The sequence below is a fragment of the Photinus pyralis genome, unplaced genomic scaffold (genome assembly GCF_008802855.1).
Source record: "Photinus pyralis isolate 1611_PpyrPB1 unplaced genomic scaffold, Ppyr1.3 Ppyr1.4_LG5, whole genome shotgun sequence".
NCBI lineage: Eukaryota > Metazoa > Arthropoda > Insecta > Coleoptera > Lampyridae > Photinus > Photinus pyralis.
Genome location: NW_022170596.1, coordinates 41,030,190 through 41,046,776, shown reverse-complemented (window position 1 = coordinate 41,046,776; position 16,587 = coordinate 41,030,190). Strand labels below are relative to the sequence as shown.

At 36.8% G+C, this 16,587-nt stretch overlaps 4 protein-coding genes across 4 annotated transcripts in view; all 4 read right to left on the bottom strand.

The window, feature by feature from the left end:
- LOC116171961 (adenylate cyclase type 5-like) overlaps positions 1–4,707 on the bottom strand; it is a gene marked incomplete at its 3' end in the record, with an annotated part of 85,539 nt that extends 80,832 nt beyond the window's left edge. The window contains 1 exon segment of the mRNA XM_031489023.1: positions 4,680–4,707.
- A 1,408-nt stretch (positions 4,708–6,115) lies between these two features.
- Positions 6,116–7,675, bottom strand: LOC116171962 (tyrosine recombinase XerC-like). Its single transcript, XM_031489024.1, has 2 exons — positions 7,085–7,675; positions 6,116–7,024 (listed from the first exon to the last, which is right to left on the bottom strand). Exons 1-2 carry the CDS (start codon positions 7,366–7,368, stop codon positions 6,220–6,222), a joined length of 1,089 nt encoding a protein of 362 aa, XP_031344884.1. The 5' UTR covers positions 7,369–7,675; the 3' UTR covers positions 6,116–6,219.
- Positions 7,676–14,494: 6,819 nt separating this feature from the next.
- LOC116170747 (selenoprotein M-like) lies at positions 14,495–15,144 on the bottom strand. The gene has a single exon (XM_031487252.1). The coding sequence runs from the start codon at positions 15,125–15,127 to the stop codon at positions 14,495–14,497; it is 633 nt and encodes a 210-aa protein (XP_031343112.1). The 5' UTR covers positions 15,128–15,144.
- A 423-nt stretch (positions 15,145–15,567) lies between these two features.
- LOC116171964 (selenoprotein M-like) lies at positions 15,568–16,318 on the bottom strand. Its single transcript, XM_031489025.1, has one exon. It carries the CDS (start codon positions 16,289–16,291, stop codon positions 15,674–15,676), a length of 618 nt encoding a protein of 205 aa, XP_031344885.1. The 5' UTR covers positions 16,292–16,318; the 3' UTR covers positions 15,568–15,673.
- Between the last annotated feature and the right edge of the window lie 269 nt (positions 16,319–16,587).

The window sequence follows — 16,587 nt, the reverse complement described above, 5'->3', positions numbered from 1 at the left end:
TGAACTACTGCGGAATAAAAGAAAAGATCGCTCAAGAGGCTTTTCAGGATCCTGTAACCTGCAGAATATTTGTTTTCTCTGTGGGGACGAAATGACTGCAGAATTTCCAAAAAAACCGTGAGGGAGGCCATGCTAGAAACAGTTGGGCGTCGCGGGGAAGCATGGACCCAACAAATCGTCTTGCTTCTGTAATTGACGGAGTTGCAGCTGATGCTAGGTACACAATCAATGCAGCATCAAATTCAACAAATTTAAAGTCGACCACTGGACTTAAAAGATGGCATTTTGAGCCGAAACACTAAGGGTATGGAGTGTATATCTTACCGTGAGCAATGGACTGGAGTTTCGCACTAATGCCTGCCTCTCTTGTGGGATTTCGCGAATGCCCATACATGCAGGCAAAGTGCGAAGGCTTCGTTCTACCATCCGCACGTCACTATACGCCGCATTTTTGGACATTTCAAATGTCTATATGACCCCTGTCAATCATGAACTTTACCGGCCGCATTTTTGACATTTCCAAATGTCTATAATGACTCCTGTCATCACTGACAGATTGACATTAATCAAAAGTTCTATATAAAAATTGAAATTTTATATTAAAAGATGATTTCGGGTAACATTTAATACAAAGTGTCATTACCTGACTCGGAAATTAAAGTACTCGGTCCCGTCGGGGCCTCGCGCTTCAGTATTTCTTCGCCAGTAATGTATCATTTTCCTGACTTTTATGTAAATAACTATTCCGAACCAAAAACATGAAAATGAACTTGTGGACCACATCGAAGGCGATTTCAAGCCTGACGTTAGAATCTCAACAGCCACCTTGAGAAACGCTTTGGCGACAAGGTAATGTTTTGTGAGATTGGCCGCGTTCAATGGTATACGACATCAGTGAGTATCCTTTACCCAATCTGGGGGTGATGCTCAAACGTTAGGCTGTAAAAGAAAGGGCTTATATTACATTGTCCATTTGTAAGCAGCATTTCATTGATATTCTTGCTATTTTTCTAGGCAGCAATAAGTACCTATGTTAAGTACCTAATCGCTTTAGATGCGCTGTTGAAATTATAGCTACATCAACACTCGGCTATTTCCTATGAAAGTTTTACTAAAAGTGGAAAGATATTAATCTAATTACAAAACAATACCCGTTTGTACAATGTCAGTTGAATCTTCAGTTTAGGCTAATATCTGGATTAAGGATTGGACGGGATTAATGTTTTAAAAGTTACCCAATCCTGCTTCTTAAATCCGTTCGTTAAACTAAACTCAAATACAAACTTAATAAAATTTAAGAAATTGGTTTTCAAGTGCCATATGGTAACCAACCCTATCTAAAATAGACCTATCTACGTAGGAATGTGCTGTTGCTCTCTTGATAGAAGTTGTAACCACGGCCTTCTCTTCTTGTTCCAAATTATCGATATAAATACTCTAACTTTTTACAATGCTATACCACACATACAATTTTAAAATGTTCATTCTTCTCACGACACAAACGATATCCTCAATACATTTTGCATTTATCGTGCCGCAAGAAACAAAACAGTTTAAATGATGTTGTCGCCCTCAGTTTAATCCTATAAACGCTCTATTTGAAAGGCATAGCGGTAGCCTGTTGATACGAAAATCTATACGCTATCTTTGGTACCCGTTTAACCCACCGCCTTTTGTCACGACCAGGCATTCAATGTTATACTCCATTAGCAACTACAAAAGGTCAGAATTCATTCCTGGACTAATCAAATTTTAGTGTAAATCGCATTACCTATTGTTCAGCAGATTAATATAGTGCATGTTCCACTTGACATTTTCGATCGTAATCCCAAATACAACAGACGCCATTATTGACCGCAGTTAATTATAAGTATTATGTGCAGTTTATGCATAACAATGTTTCACCTGTGTATTCCTGCGTTAGGAGAATATTCCATGCAACAAAATATATTAGTTCCCAAAAGAGATGACATAGATGAACTTTGGTTGATGAAATCTTATAAAATTGCATTTCCCGAAAAATTAATGTACTGATAAAAATGTCGGGGAGATCAGATGTCCTTAAATTTGCCTGGTCATACCAAGAAATCCCATACATATATGGTAGTAATTCTAGACCTACCCAACCGAACACAGAAAAGTGGGGAAAAAATAGGACACATAGCTGTAGCGATTTAGTACACGTCACAGGAATATAGGAGCTATTTTATTTTTTAACGTACACAAAATGAATGAATGCATTAAAAATTGTGTTGTTTATTACATTTTGGCAACTACTGTTTTTGTATGATACCGACCGGCGTTAATGGTCGCCACAGTACTCCCTCCGCAGTAACTACTAAATTATTGTAGCCGCAGAAACGTACAGGCGGTTTGGTTTTCTTCCCTAGTCGGGTTGTTGGAAGGGACAATGATCCTCCGGTGCAGTTTTTCCGTTGTTCATCTCTGGCTTGTCTTCTGGTAGGAAAGCGGGTTTCAGAGGAACAATGGCAACGTTAACACTTTTACCATTCAATAAACGGCAGTTTTTCTATGTCGTGCTATTGGACATGGACGAATTTCGCGCATCTGATCTCGAAGTCAATCGACGAAGGCTGCAGGGTTCACGGGGGAATATTGACCATCAAAGAAAAATTCTCCTGGAATTCTGAGCTGGGTTCCATAAGTTCATTCTGTAGGTGAACATCCTGGACCTTCTTTGAAACTTGTTAGTTCAAGGAGGAGCTCAAGCCAATTAGTGTTATGGCACATAATTGCTGCTTTCATGCTTCGATTAAAAAAACAAATAATATCAAAATAAAAATTTATGGTTCAACTTTAGGAAGGAATACGCGTTACAAAAAGTAAAAGAAATATACCAATAAATTACAATAATATATCAATAAATCGAACGAGATTTATTGGTCCTTTTGCTTTACATTTTTTAATTTCAAAGATCACAGCTATTTCAGTGTTGCCAATAACACAAGAAATAAATCGTTTGATTTATCAAACCTTATATTTTTTGGAAAATCTTTGGATTCCGCGGAACCTTTATTTTTAAATTCTGTCTCCTAAATCTACAGATTCCTCCAATTTATCCGGGTTTTACAACTACTTTCGTTTCTTCGGGTGTTTCAGATTCGTTAGGTTGTCATTTTTTTCTGCGTTTTATATTTACCAGATTCCGAAAGACCTTTTACAAGCTTACAGATTCGCTCGTAGTCAAACGTCGTAAATGCCAGAACGACTTATCGCATTCAGCAGCCACCTTTCAAAACACAAGTTTTCAAATTTAAATCTTTAGATCCAACGGTTACGTTTGAGTTTTTAAAATTCAGTCGTAACTCTCACTTGACACGAACCAACCTCAATTTTAAGACTTGAGACTCAATGAGGCTTCGAATTTTTCTATGAAGTTTTTAAACTTATGTTTTAGAAAATTTACGTTTAATTAACTAAAAATATTCCTGAGCTCCTTCCGACTTCATTATGAAAATTTCAAATAAAAACCTTACAACATGTACCTTTCCATTTGTCAAAATTCAAACGTCAAGTGGAAAATTTTCAATTTTGAGTTAGTAAACCTGAAATGGTGCCAACGCGCATTTTCCAAGTCATCGGTTAAAAAATATTTGGAAGATCGTGCGTTTCTTTTCAAAAATAAAAATTGTCACGCTCAAAATTTTATTTTAATTGGATTCTAGATACAAAATCGTCAAATGTGGTTTTATTTAATTTTTACTTTGCAGTAATGGTAATGGAGATAAGGACGTCGCGCGATGGCGAGAAACTATTTTCCTCCACCTGTAATCGTCGTCACTCGTCAGTAACCGCCCGAACGGGAATGAAAACGAGTTAATTATGCATCGTTTCGTGTCTGTTAGGGTTAATCGTTTTTCTTCTCAAGCGAAGTTGAATTAATGAAAGGGTAAGTTTTCACTTTTTCTTTATGGTGTGCAAAAAACGAAAAAGGCAACGTTCTCTGAAAGTCTTTTCGGACGAAAATAGTCAAAATTTTCCAAAATAAACGCGACTGCAACTTCCATTCGATGGGTTTATGTATTTTTTTTTGCAAATAAATCATTAGGAACTGTTTTGAATGCAACCGCGTAACCTAAAGGTCAAAAAATGGCCCATTCGTAAAGTACCGTGGTCCTATATACTTCCTTCCTTTCATTCAAAAACGTTGAATTTAATTTGCAACGTGTGTTTGAAGATAAGGCGTTAGTCATAAAATCAGGCGTTGAAAACAATTCCTCTAGTGTGACCATATGTTAGTGCTTGCAACTAAATAAATTCATTAAATTTTGTAATTTTGAGTTACTCATCTTTTTAAGCACGTAATTGTGACGGCTCCGTTCCAAAACTGCGGGGAATAGCCAAAAGGAACTTATTTCTTTGGGGATTTTGGTCATTTTTATATCGTTTTACAAAAACTTTAAATTTACCTTTTCCAACCGAAGCTGCTCGTGTTTTTTTTAATTTGTTTTGCGTAAATGCTGGGGGTGTTTTGGCACAAATTAAGTGGTGGTCAAAATTGTTTTTTTTGTTGGTAGGGCAAATATAAAAATATTTCCATTTCTCTCTTCTTTGTGTAGGTAACTCAAGACAGTGTTGCGTAAAAGACTTGCGTACCTCGTTTATCACATCTCGAGGATCAACTCAAAAAAGGTGAGTGGTTATAATTATTAACTTACCTGGTCATCAGAGATCGTCTCTGGTGAGAAAAGATGTCACTTTGCACTGTAATCACAGAGAAATCTAAATGAATTGTACCTACTGTAATGGATGAAATAATGAATTAACAAACGAACCGTCCTATACAGGGTGATTTTTTATGGGTAGCATGCAAGTTTTGATACTGAGAGGGCTTAGAGGGATACCTACCAAACTCTAGTACACCTTAACCTATTGCACATAATTTTATGACCCTAGCCGGGGGTTGGCACCCATATGAAATCTAGGTTCCGGTTCCGCAATACTTAGATAGAATTATATTTCAAGGGTTCTGGTACCGGTTCCGATTCTACAGACCCAGAATCGTATATTTCCCAAGTTTGTCGGTCATTTTATCTGGCGAAAAAACACCAAAAAGCAAAAGGTGATGATTTAATCAAAATGTAATACGGTACTTGCAAATTTAATTTGCGACGCAAAATAAAAGCAAAAAGATCCCCCCTAAACAACCGATGTTGCTTAATAAAATTCGTCTGTTGCAGGGAGGGAAAGTAGGAAATTCCAAATCGGGGGACGTGTCGTTGCGATAAAGTTCGAAAACTAAAAATTCTTTAATTAATTGTGCGACCTGCGGCTGTCCTAAAAATCTGCAATTTATATCAAAATTCAAATTAATTAAGCGTGCTTCCAATGATTAATTATCCTCACTCCAGTGGCAGGGTTGAAATTTCCAAATTCGGTAAACCCAGCACTGCCCATTGTTACCTTGAATTTCGTGTCAATCGTAAAAGGTCTGCGATAATGAAATAAACTGCACGGCCTTGCGGCTTTAATGCTCGTTTAAAATATACCATAGAAAATAAAACCAGCTAATAATGGTTTATCATGTCTGAAATTCTAAAATATTAATTTGCTCTTTTCTTCTCTGGTAAGAGAGCCTCCAGCGGCTGTAAAAACAACTTAAATATTCCTAGCGAAACGATTGCAAATTTGATAAATTCGCTACTTAGCTTACGTGCGTTATGGCCGGTAAGGCAAACAAATAACAAAATGAAAACACACAAAGCTCGTCTCCTAGGAAACATAAGTAAATTCAGAAAGTATGAGCCCAACTTTATACGCTTCTAGATACCGAGTGTTCAGCAAGTCTGGTCGACTTTTTAACGTACAGAGAATTAATCAATTAAAAATTGTTTGTTTTTGTTACCTTGACAAGTACCTACTGTTCTCGTTTTTCTAGGGTGTGCCAATTGGCGTTAATGGTCGCCACATAGTTTTCCCTAGTTCGATTCTCGTTCAATGGCTTCTTGACAGTAACAATATTATTTTGATCCATCCGTGTAAAATCCGCAAGTTGAAATTGGTCTCTAAGCGTCCATTCTGTGTTAGTTTGTGTTGAATATTATTTATAAAACTTTTTCGTCATCCCATACTGTTATTTCAATTTAACTCAACTCATTTGACAAATGAAATATCATTCATAACGGACGGCGTCCGTTAAAAAATAACGGACGCATATGCGGCCGTTAAGAAATAATGCTTTTATTGAAATACAAACAACTACTTATTATAATGAATATGAAAATTAAAGTGACAGTTATTATTGCTAGAAATCTGTAGTCCATCGTAGGAAACTTGAGGACCACTATCACCTGTTGATGTTACACTTGATGAAGAAGCTGTGGCTATGGATGTTGTAATTTCAGAGTTTCCATTGGACCTTTGAAATAGTTGTTTTGTGATTTTTAATCGCTTCGAAACAGAATTTTCAATATACGACTCCGCTACCGCAGATGAATCCCAGCCTCCAAGTTCCTTCACTGCTAGGAGATCGCCACCATTTTCTGCAAGCATGGTAGCGGATGACCTCCGAAACGAATGGCCCGTGTATAACTCTGGGTTTTTTAATTTTAAGAACTTAGCAATTTTCCTGGGAACACCCCCAATGGTATGAATGCCCACAACCTGCCTAACACACTTTTCTTTGCGGTAGACAATGAAAAATCGCCGAGTTTCTAAATTTTGAGGACGTTTTTCCGCGTATTTTTTGTATAACTGATACGCATTGAAGGGAAGTCCTTCTTTCGGAATTAGAAACACTCTGCTTTTCTTATTTTTTGTGATCCGCAATGTAACTATTACGTTTTTGTTGGTGTCTTCAAAGTCCTCCACGTTCAACTTCAAAAGCTCATCACCCCTACAAGCGCCAAATATTCCACATATTAAGATGACTTTTTCTAGGAGCCATACACCATCATCAGCTTCCAATAAAAATGTCATGACTTGCTCTTCAGACAAAATGTTAGACTTTTTTGGTCTGTAACCTTCAGACTTTCTTTTCAAAAAGGCGAATAATTTTCCGAATCTGTAATGTAATAAACATCCCCAATACACAATAAATACACTACATGAATAAATTACCAACCTTGAAATGTCAATGTTGTCATATACCTTCAAAGTGAGTTTCAACATTGAAACTTTTGTCCATAATGAATTGGGCGAGTACATTTCCGATTTTCCCTTTACGTACGCTAATAACACGTCTTCATTTACTAAATTGATCCTCTTAATCTTAAGCCATTCCTTGAAATCTTCGTATTCTTTTTGATATCGCTCCCTGGTCTTTTCTGGTAGCAAATCGACACTTGCAGCCATGGAGTCTGCTAATACGTCTGGAGGAATATTGATATTTCCTTCAATTACGTCCATATTTTTGGAAAACCGTCGTAGAGCTTCTCAGCACGCGTTTTTAACGAATTGTTTATTTTTCAGTAGTTGCGTCCATGACAACCGCTAACATGTGACCATAAGCATACCATGATCAAGATAATTATTATATTTAAGTATTGCGAAAAGATGGATCTTTATGAAGTCGAAATATATAATTTCCACATAATGGGATGACGAAAAATCTTGAACGACACACGGCCGATACGCAAATAACGGACTTGGTTGAATATAAACCTCGGCTGACGCCTCGGTTTACAAACTTCAACCACGTCCGTTATTTGCTACATATCGGCCTTATGACGTTAATAACTATAACGTTTGTGGTCTGTGAACTAAATCTACAACGGTCCGGCTCCAAATTGAGAAAATAAAGTATCACTTTTCCTTCCTGAGAGGCGAAAAGTGCCAGTAACCAATTGTGTCATAGGTCACACACAATTGGAGTGGTCTACACTGAATTCATTTTCACTATTATATTAAATAGAATTGAACAAATAGGTAGATAATATTAAAGAAGTTCTTTAAAGAGGTACAGCTAATAATCTCACTTCTTTAGTATTTCACTGGTACCACAATCTTTTTGTACAGGGGCGGGTGTATTGATTAAGTTACGGAAAAACTCATTGAAATGGTTGCGGCAGCTTTGTATTTCTTTCGTCTACGTGGCCCCGTTTGTGCTGCCTTTACATTAAGACGAATGCGCTTTAAAACACGTACCTAATTCACTTTAGGATTAACGCTTTACCTGACGTTATTGATTCAGAACGGTCGTGTTACAGTAGTCTTCTCGAAAATTTGATTAAGCTCCAATTCAAAGTCCGATCTTGTTCAGCTTCTTTTATTACTCTGAATACCCGTGCCTAACCACGCGTTCAGGACTTTTATTACTTACACAAATTGCGAGTTTGCTCCCTTATATTAGTTAATTTGTCATTATTTATTCAAATTAGGTAGCCATGTATTTATGTAACAACGAATCAGGCTTATTGCAAGTAATTGGGTTGACCATCCTTCGTTGAAGAAATAATTATATCATATTATAATTTATTAACTGAATCCGAATAGGAACTTATAACGACCTCCGGCCTCCTGCCCTTAAGGTAGTGTTCGAGTAGATTTTTGTTTGAAATTGAGGTAAGTATTAAAAGTTGCATAACTATTTTATTTGATTGGCAATCGCCGAAACCTGCATCGGGCGGTTTTAAGACCGCCCTCGTACCATCGAAATAAAGAAAGATAAATTCTAATTACCTACCCACCTGCTTGCATATTCCCCATTTAGAATATAGGATAATGCCTACAATTTTTTAAGGTCAATGTTGTCATTAAAGGCCGCTTGACATGGAGCAATACAACGCGCAAGAACTTGCAGAAAGAAATTGCAAGGTCAAATCCTTGCATGCAATAAGCATTGCATGGTATTTGACATGGTGCAATTCTATTTCAATTGCCACATGTCTGCCAACAGAAGAAACATATGGATTTGTCAACAAAGTAGTTAACCTCAAATGAAAATTAAATTTTGATTGCTTGAAGAAACGTGAAAATTACAAGAATAAATAAGATTAATAAAAACAAGTAATGAGTGCGTCTCTCTAGAATTGCACGATTCATGCAAGAAAAATAGCACCGGTCCTATAAAAATTGCATGCAAGTCTCTTGCAGCAATTGATCAGCTGGCTTTGAACTGCGCATGCTTTTCGCAATTTTTCTTGCAACTTGCATGCAATTGCAATTTTTATTGCTCCATGTCAAGCGGGCTTAATACACTGTAATTATACAAATAACATGATGTTTATATTTGATTGATCATTGGTATGTAATTAACAGGTACTCTATTTAATTATAATATACTTCAAATTCAAATTATCTCCAGCTACGAATTAGAATTTAGATTGATAGATGATACTGTATATAAAGAAAAAATAAGTGTGTACCTACCTAAAGGGATGACTTGCAAACCGCGAGAAGATATGAAAATGGCTTTTAGAAAAGATAAAAATTAGGTACTATGAGCTGGCGGGTTTTTTATAGATCCTAGAAGTTGGTTTAGTCTTTAGTGTATTGACTGTAATGAATTGAAATGAAATTTTTTTCATGAGGTGATCATATTATTCAAACATATTCTAATCAAATATTTTCAAACTATTGAATATAAGATTTGTTTTATATACCTACTTTCAGGAATCTTTTGAAAACTTGGAGCACATATAAAATCATGACTGGTTCACGCACATACCTACAAGGGCTACGAAGCAACTTTTTGAAGAGAGACCTCTTTGATCAATTGAAAGCAGAAACAAGTTGTATTCTATTTTTCAAGTCTAACCTCTTTGTGAAGTTTTGTGTTTTCCATCAGGTATTTATCACATTTTTGCATTGCTTTTGTTTTATAACCTGACATATTTATGCATTCATCATCATCACACTGAACAAATTTATTTGCATTTATTTATTTGTTGAAAGTAAAATTGTTTATTGAACCATAACGTAACTGTTTATTTACTCATAACGCAACCATTTGCAATTTAAGTAATGTAAAGCCTCATTGTTTTGCATTGAGTTTTTATGAAATTTTTGCTTTGTGTGTTTTGATCATTCATTTAAGTTTGTGGAATTGGTCGTGGTCAACATAACGAAAATACACTGGCGCGTTTAATTAGTTTGGCCTTGATTAGTGTGTATCGAATTGATTTAAATAAAGTGCACTTGTGGTACGCATTCTAAACCATAGCGAAAATTATTACTATAATAGTATAAGGACAAACTGATTTGTTAATTTACTGTTATTGTAGTAAGTAAATCGGTTTTATAATGCAATATAACGTTTCCTGTGATGCTTTCTGTTAACGGCACAGTTTATAGCACTCGTTTGAGTGTAACATAATTAATAAAACTAATGCATCTGCTAGCGAAGTCGTGCTTCATATTTAACTTTTTATACTTGTTAGACGGAAGCGAGCTAACAAACTTCATCGTTTAATATCAACGGAATGCGAATAAAGCGGAGGTTGGTACTTCTAACTCTCCGTGCTTAAAAATAAAAAAGCATATATCTGAAAAGGATAGATTTCAAAGTCAAACACAGGTAATTAAACTTGAAGCCATTCCTGTTTTTGATAAAAGCTGTTGACTGACATTATCTTGTGAAATTTACGCTTTCATGGAAACATGCTGAAACTGATTCATTTTGAAAGGCAGTGGTGGACTTTTTGCCTATTGTTTGAGATCAATGGTATTCATGTTACGCGTATAATTTTAGTTATCAGCCCTCTTTCTGTAACGCAAATATTTTGCGAAACAAATCCAGCGTTGGAGGTAAATTAAAAATTTGACATGTTTTAATTAAAATCGGGTAGCACGCTGCAGATAATTAATTAGGCAGGTATCTGTGGTGTACGCGTTTAATTTATTGCTTTTGACGTGGCTCTCCACACAATTAGATGAGTAAATTTTGTCTGGTAGGTACCTAACAAAGCGATTGGTCTGACATAGAATGCAAAATATGCATACGCCCATAGTTTTAATTAGTAATTATAAAGGTATAGCAAAACAATGCAATCAAATAGTTTCGGGAGTTTGCTGTAATATACCAGCTTTATCCTTCATTTTAAAATGTAGGTACAGTGTAACAGGTAGGAAATTGAGTGGGAGAGGGTGCCCTTAGAAGAATGCATCAGCTCTTAATCCAGTACATAATAATATTATATATAAATGTTCTCTGAACCAAGTATGCTACAATTATGATCCTTGACAAGATTAAATAATCGAAAATGTGTAGAACCTTTTTTCCTTGTGCGAAACTATAACGATTTAATCTCTCAATGACGTAGCGTAATTATTGTTCACGGTATGATTACTGGTCGGAGAACCCCCGTAACATCTAAGCGGTCATAGTTATAGTTTAACTAACGCCATTTTCCGGATTCTTTTCGTGCCGGAGCGTGCATGTCCCAAATCAACAAACATGTGACGCGAAACGTCGTGGGTCTAATTACACAAATTAGTTAATCGCGTCTTCAGTAATTAGCCCTTTTTGTACACGAATTTCCACGTGGGTGAATCGCCACTGCATATCACCGTTTTTACAAAAAAAAAACCTCTTTATTATTTAGGTTTTTAGGTCTTTATTTTAGGGTTTTTTTTGTTCCCGGTGGTATTTTTGGGTCTCCTCTATATTAAGACGCCAAATTCATAAATTCGAGGATAATTCCAAGTGAAGGATTTAAAAGGACAAGAAAGAATTTACGGAAAGCTTTGACGTCGGCAAAACATCTGGAATAGGTCTAGATGGATGTAGTGGAGATCTAAATAGCCGGTTAAGGGCCTCTGAAATGCTCGTCACATTCCTTTCAGGAGTTTCATTTTCACTTCCGAGTGCTTTGGAATGGTGTAAAGGATATAGAAGGTCCTATCAGTTCCCTAAAAAGCTTTAAAAACAACTTAAATCAATCTACAAAGGCTATACAGAGCGCATATCAAACCATGGAAATAACCTTACTCATTTATGAAAGGTCTAGGTGAGACCTTAAATCCATTTGGAAGCGTATTGTAAAGTTATTTATAAATTCGGGTTCGATTTATATCAATATTTATTAAACAAAACTAAAACACTATAAAAACCGTACAATTTATATCGATATTTATATCACACACTTCGCAATTTATATTTCCGCGCTCGATCTCGTTCGGTAGTAAACTGCGATGCGATGTTCGGTCCGCAACCATTTATACACGCAAGCAATGTAAGTCGAGAACATCCGCGTACATTCTCGAATATTCCTACACACATCCCGCTATCGCGCGCGTAGAAAATTCCAGAGCGCCAAAGGCGACGTCATGTCTGGAGCGTTTCCGTTACAGTATTTTAAACGCTGTCCAAGTATTTTATAATCATTTTTTGTCTGTCTAGCGCATAATTATTTTATAAATTCTAAGATACGTGCTTATACAATGATAGGAAATACCCAAAAGCACATCGATGCTCTAAAGAGTTCTGGAAATGGCCCAAACAGCTGTAGTAGGTGATACTTCTTATAATATTATAGAAATTTGGAAGGTTTCCCAGTGCATTTTATCGCTTTCGAGGCACACATAACGCGCATTTCATCTTAAGGCTTGTCGTCCACTGGAAGCAAACACAAGCCCCTACGTTCTTACGCGACACGAGCGCCAACAAGCGACTACGCACGGTAAGAATTACATTTTAATGTAACCTGAAAGAATGTAGCTCACTAATAATTAATTTGGAAGATCATTCTGATGAAGATGATATTTTTGTAACTGATGATTCAGATTAATGTTTTCCGGTTTACTCTGCTATTCGAAGCAAAATGGCTAGTGAACGGCACCTGCGGTGTTTTAAAATCCATTACGAGATCCGAAAGGAACAACTCTTCGGTAAAAGGCTGTGGTGAATTTTGAAATTCGTGATCTGATTTTTATTATTACACAATTTGAAATATTTTTAAATTTTCTCTTGTGTTTGTGGTTTTTGTTAATTTAGTTCGTGTAGTTGTGTGGCCTATGTCAGGGTTTTTGTCCCGAACAAGGTTTCTTTCCCTGGCATCGCCTGGTGGTTTGCGTCATATATTTTATATGTTCTCGTCTTTTCTTTCGCGCAAAATAATCAATTTTTATGCAATCCCATTTGTGTATAAAAAACTGCCAGCTTTAACACCGACTGCCACCCAGATTCGAAAGTGGCGCAATACGTCCACCGATTTGACATGAAAGTAACGATGGCTCTTCTCGCGAGTATGGGGTAAGTCAAGATTGCAGTTGCTTCTCGACTGATAAAGTACTGCGAGCATGGTTATTATAACGAAAAAACAATTAAAATGATTTTTTTTAAATTTTACCTTTACGTCCAAATAATAATATCCACCTTGTCAGTCAAAGATCGCGATTTAGACAACCTGTTACAAATAACTACCGAAACATTTTTTAAGCAATTGTTCAATATAAGTCGTTTATGTAATGTGTATCTTACCCATTATCTTGCCTTATCAGGTTTCTGAACTTTAGGCACTGCAATACCACCCTATTTGCAGTAGCATGGGGGCTACTGCTATACTTACTGGACATCTCCAGTACTGTTTAACCACCACTTGTGAAAATATTTGTTTTCACATTTTTTACTTGTAAAGTTGGCTTTCTCGCCAGCATAAAGATGTAACCTTAGAATCTCATTCAAGCAAAATTTAATGCTCAATTTTAGTGAACACGACTTTTAAAGGCTGCGTTGGTTACGCCCAATTACAGAGTGACCCGCATAATGCTTTTTTAGAGGTGCCCATGCAGAAGGTGTTAAGTTGTTGTATACTACTCCGTTATTTACCTTACGAATTAGGAAAACTGCAGGAAAACCGAATTCGGAGTAGCCGGTAGAATGTTCGACACTGATCTAAGGAAATTCTCATCTCAGCCACAGATGAAAAATTCCTACCTCAGCCCAGGTTCGACACCTGACCTCCGGTTTTGTAGCCCAACGCTCTACCACTTACCGTTTAAGAGAAAGGCAAGCATTAGCTCGAAACTTCATTCTGCATGAAAAGTAACTATAAAATGAGAAAAAATTGAGAGAGCGGATGACCAGTCAATTCCATGCTCAGCGGCAACACGCCAAAATCCAAATTACGAAGATCACCGTTGTCCTTACGGGGCACTGGATGGTGAACAATCATCTGCACAACATTGGGCTTGTAGAAGAGCCTACGTGCAGGTTTTGTGGCGAGACAGATGAAACTACAGAGTAGGAGTATGTGATCTGCCACTGTGATGGCTTGATCAGAGTCAGACATCAGCAATCTGGAACCGGGGCGGATGACTTAGGCTAAACGAGGTCCTATCCTTTATTGAAAGGACCGGGCTTTGAACCTAGTTGCGAAAGAAGGAGCACAATAGGCCTTTGGTGTGCCTAAGTGCTGACTGGTCTGGCTCCTCTGACCCCTGTGAAGAGAATAGAATACATGTGAGAGCGACGAATCAAATGAACTTCTGCAATTGTGAACAAGAATCTGGCTTTTAGTAAAAAATACTCCGGTTCAAAATATTAAAAGAACAGTGAATAAAAATTATATTTTACATTACATTACAACAACACTCATAACTCTTCCTTACTTTGCCTCCAAACATCTTCATAGTAATATTCCTGCATCTTCAGGGTAATTCCGTTATCAGTGAGCCAATCATTGCACTGCTCTCTGGTCAGTGATTCCAAATTTACCCTATCCTCTTCATCGCCATCTTCATTTATAAGCACGAGTTCAGGCGAAGAAACCTCGTCCAGAAATTTAACCTCTACATTATTGTAGATAATCACATCGTCGTCAATAAAATCCCTCAATTCTTCCAAGCGGCTTAATTTACTACGGGGGCAACTTTCCACTATTGCCTTTACAATCTTCGCCGGTCTCATAAACCCGCGTTCACGAAGCAGCTGATTGCACTCCTTCCTGCTGTATTTTTCTAAATTTATTCGTTCCAATTCCTCACCATTCGCGTTCAAAAATACCAATTCCGGCGGTGCGCCACTAATAAATTCCGTTTCGACATTTATATACAACGGCACGTCTTCGAAAATGAACGAATTTACTTCGGGTAGACTGTATAGCTTACAACCGGGGCAGCTTTCCACCCTTGCCTTCGCTATTTCGCGCGTCTCGTCTTCTTCGTCGAATGAGTGACACCATGACGCGAGGACCAATAATCCAAAAATTGAAGTAGTCAGCATCATTTCGATATTGTTTTAAGAGCGGTACAACCACGTATTAAAAAAGTAGCATTTATCTTTCGTTTAGGTAAGATTAGTTTTAAAAATAGGTTTCGTTATCACTTGTATGCTGGTAGCAAATATTTCGTGCCAACCTTTACTTTTCTTGTACTAATTTAATAATCATCATTCACAACTCTTCAAATACAAAAAAATCATAATTTATCAAATAGCACAAGTGTTGAAAATGTTATATGCTTGTGTGTATGGGTGGCTTTCTATGGCTTGTAATGGGTTTGGCTGACTGAATGGTTGGTGATTATCTCGTATTAGTACGATCGGTTTTGTACGAGCCCATACAATTACCAATTTCAATAGTAATGATCATATTATGGAGGAATTATTTTTTCCAGATCAAATTCAGTACCTACTTCAGTACACACCAGTAACTAAACCAACTAAAATAACACCATGTTTTTTAAATTTATTTATTTACGGTAAAGTGGTTAACAAGGTCAGAGGAACTTGAAATGTACTTTTTCCTGTAGGTAACCTAACAATCAGGCATATTTATAATTCTGTTCTACTTTGCTCCCAAAGTTCCTCATCGGACTCATCATACATCTTGATTGGAATATCGCGGTCAACTAGTAAGTCATTGCACTCTTCCCTAGTCAACGGTTCTAAGTTAATCACTTCTGCTTCGTCGCCATCTTCATCTATAAAAATCAATTCCGGGGGAGCTCCACTTATAAATTCAGTTTTCACATTGTGGTAGTTTTTGAGATCCATATAAATGAAGTCTTTCACTTCAGGTAAACGACTTAAACTGCAACCGGGACAGCTTCTTACTACCGCTTTTACGATTTTCTTCGTCCTCACAAACCCCCTCTCTTCTAGCAACTGATTGCACTCAATCCTGGTGTACTTCTGAATATTTATTCGTTCCACTTCTTCGTCATCTTCAGTTAAAAAGACCAATTCCGATGGGGCACCGTGAATAAACTTCGTTTCGGCATCAGGGTACCGTGGCATGTCTTCATATATGAAAGTCTTTATTTCCGGTAAACTGTTTAGTTGACAACCGGGGCAACTTTCCAGTCTTACCTTTACTATGTTAGGCGATTCGGCGTGACAATCGCTAATCAATATCGCCAGAAATGCAAACAGCAGCATTGACAGGTTCATTACGTTGGTTGCTGTTTAAGACTACCTGCGTTTGGCAATGGAAAGGTAGCACTTAATCTTTTGTTTAAGTAAGATTAATATTAAAAATAGCTACGTTATCGTTCACATGTTAGTTAGTAGCAAATACAAGTAACACAAATTTCGTATACCTTTTTCAGAGATAAAAATAACATTATACAGGGTCGCTGATCTGATGGTCTGGAAACGATCTTATCGGAGAAAAAATACAAGATATAAAAAAAAAGATTTGAGGTTCTTTAATATCTAATAGGTAGATAGTAGTTATTTTAATTATA

Coding starts and splice junctions, on each gene's coding strand:
- LOC116171962 (XM_031489024.1), bottom strand. CDS start 7,368: ATGGACGTAATTGAAGGAAATATCAATATTCCTCCAGACGTATTAGCA. Junction 7,025..7,084: donor GACAACATTGACATTTCAAG/GTTGGTAATTTA, acceptor ATTACATTACAG/ATTCGGAAAATTATTCGCCT.
- LOC116170747 (XM_031487252.1), bottom strand. CDS start 15,127: ATGATGCTGACTACTTCAATTTTTGGATTATTGGTCCTCGCGTCATGG.
- LOC116171964 (XM_031489025.1), bottom strand. CDS start 16,291: ATGAACCTGTCAATGCTGCTGTTTGCATTTCTGGCGATATTGATTAGC.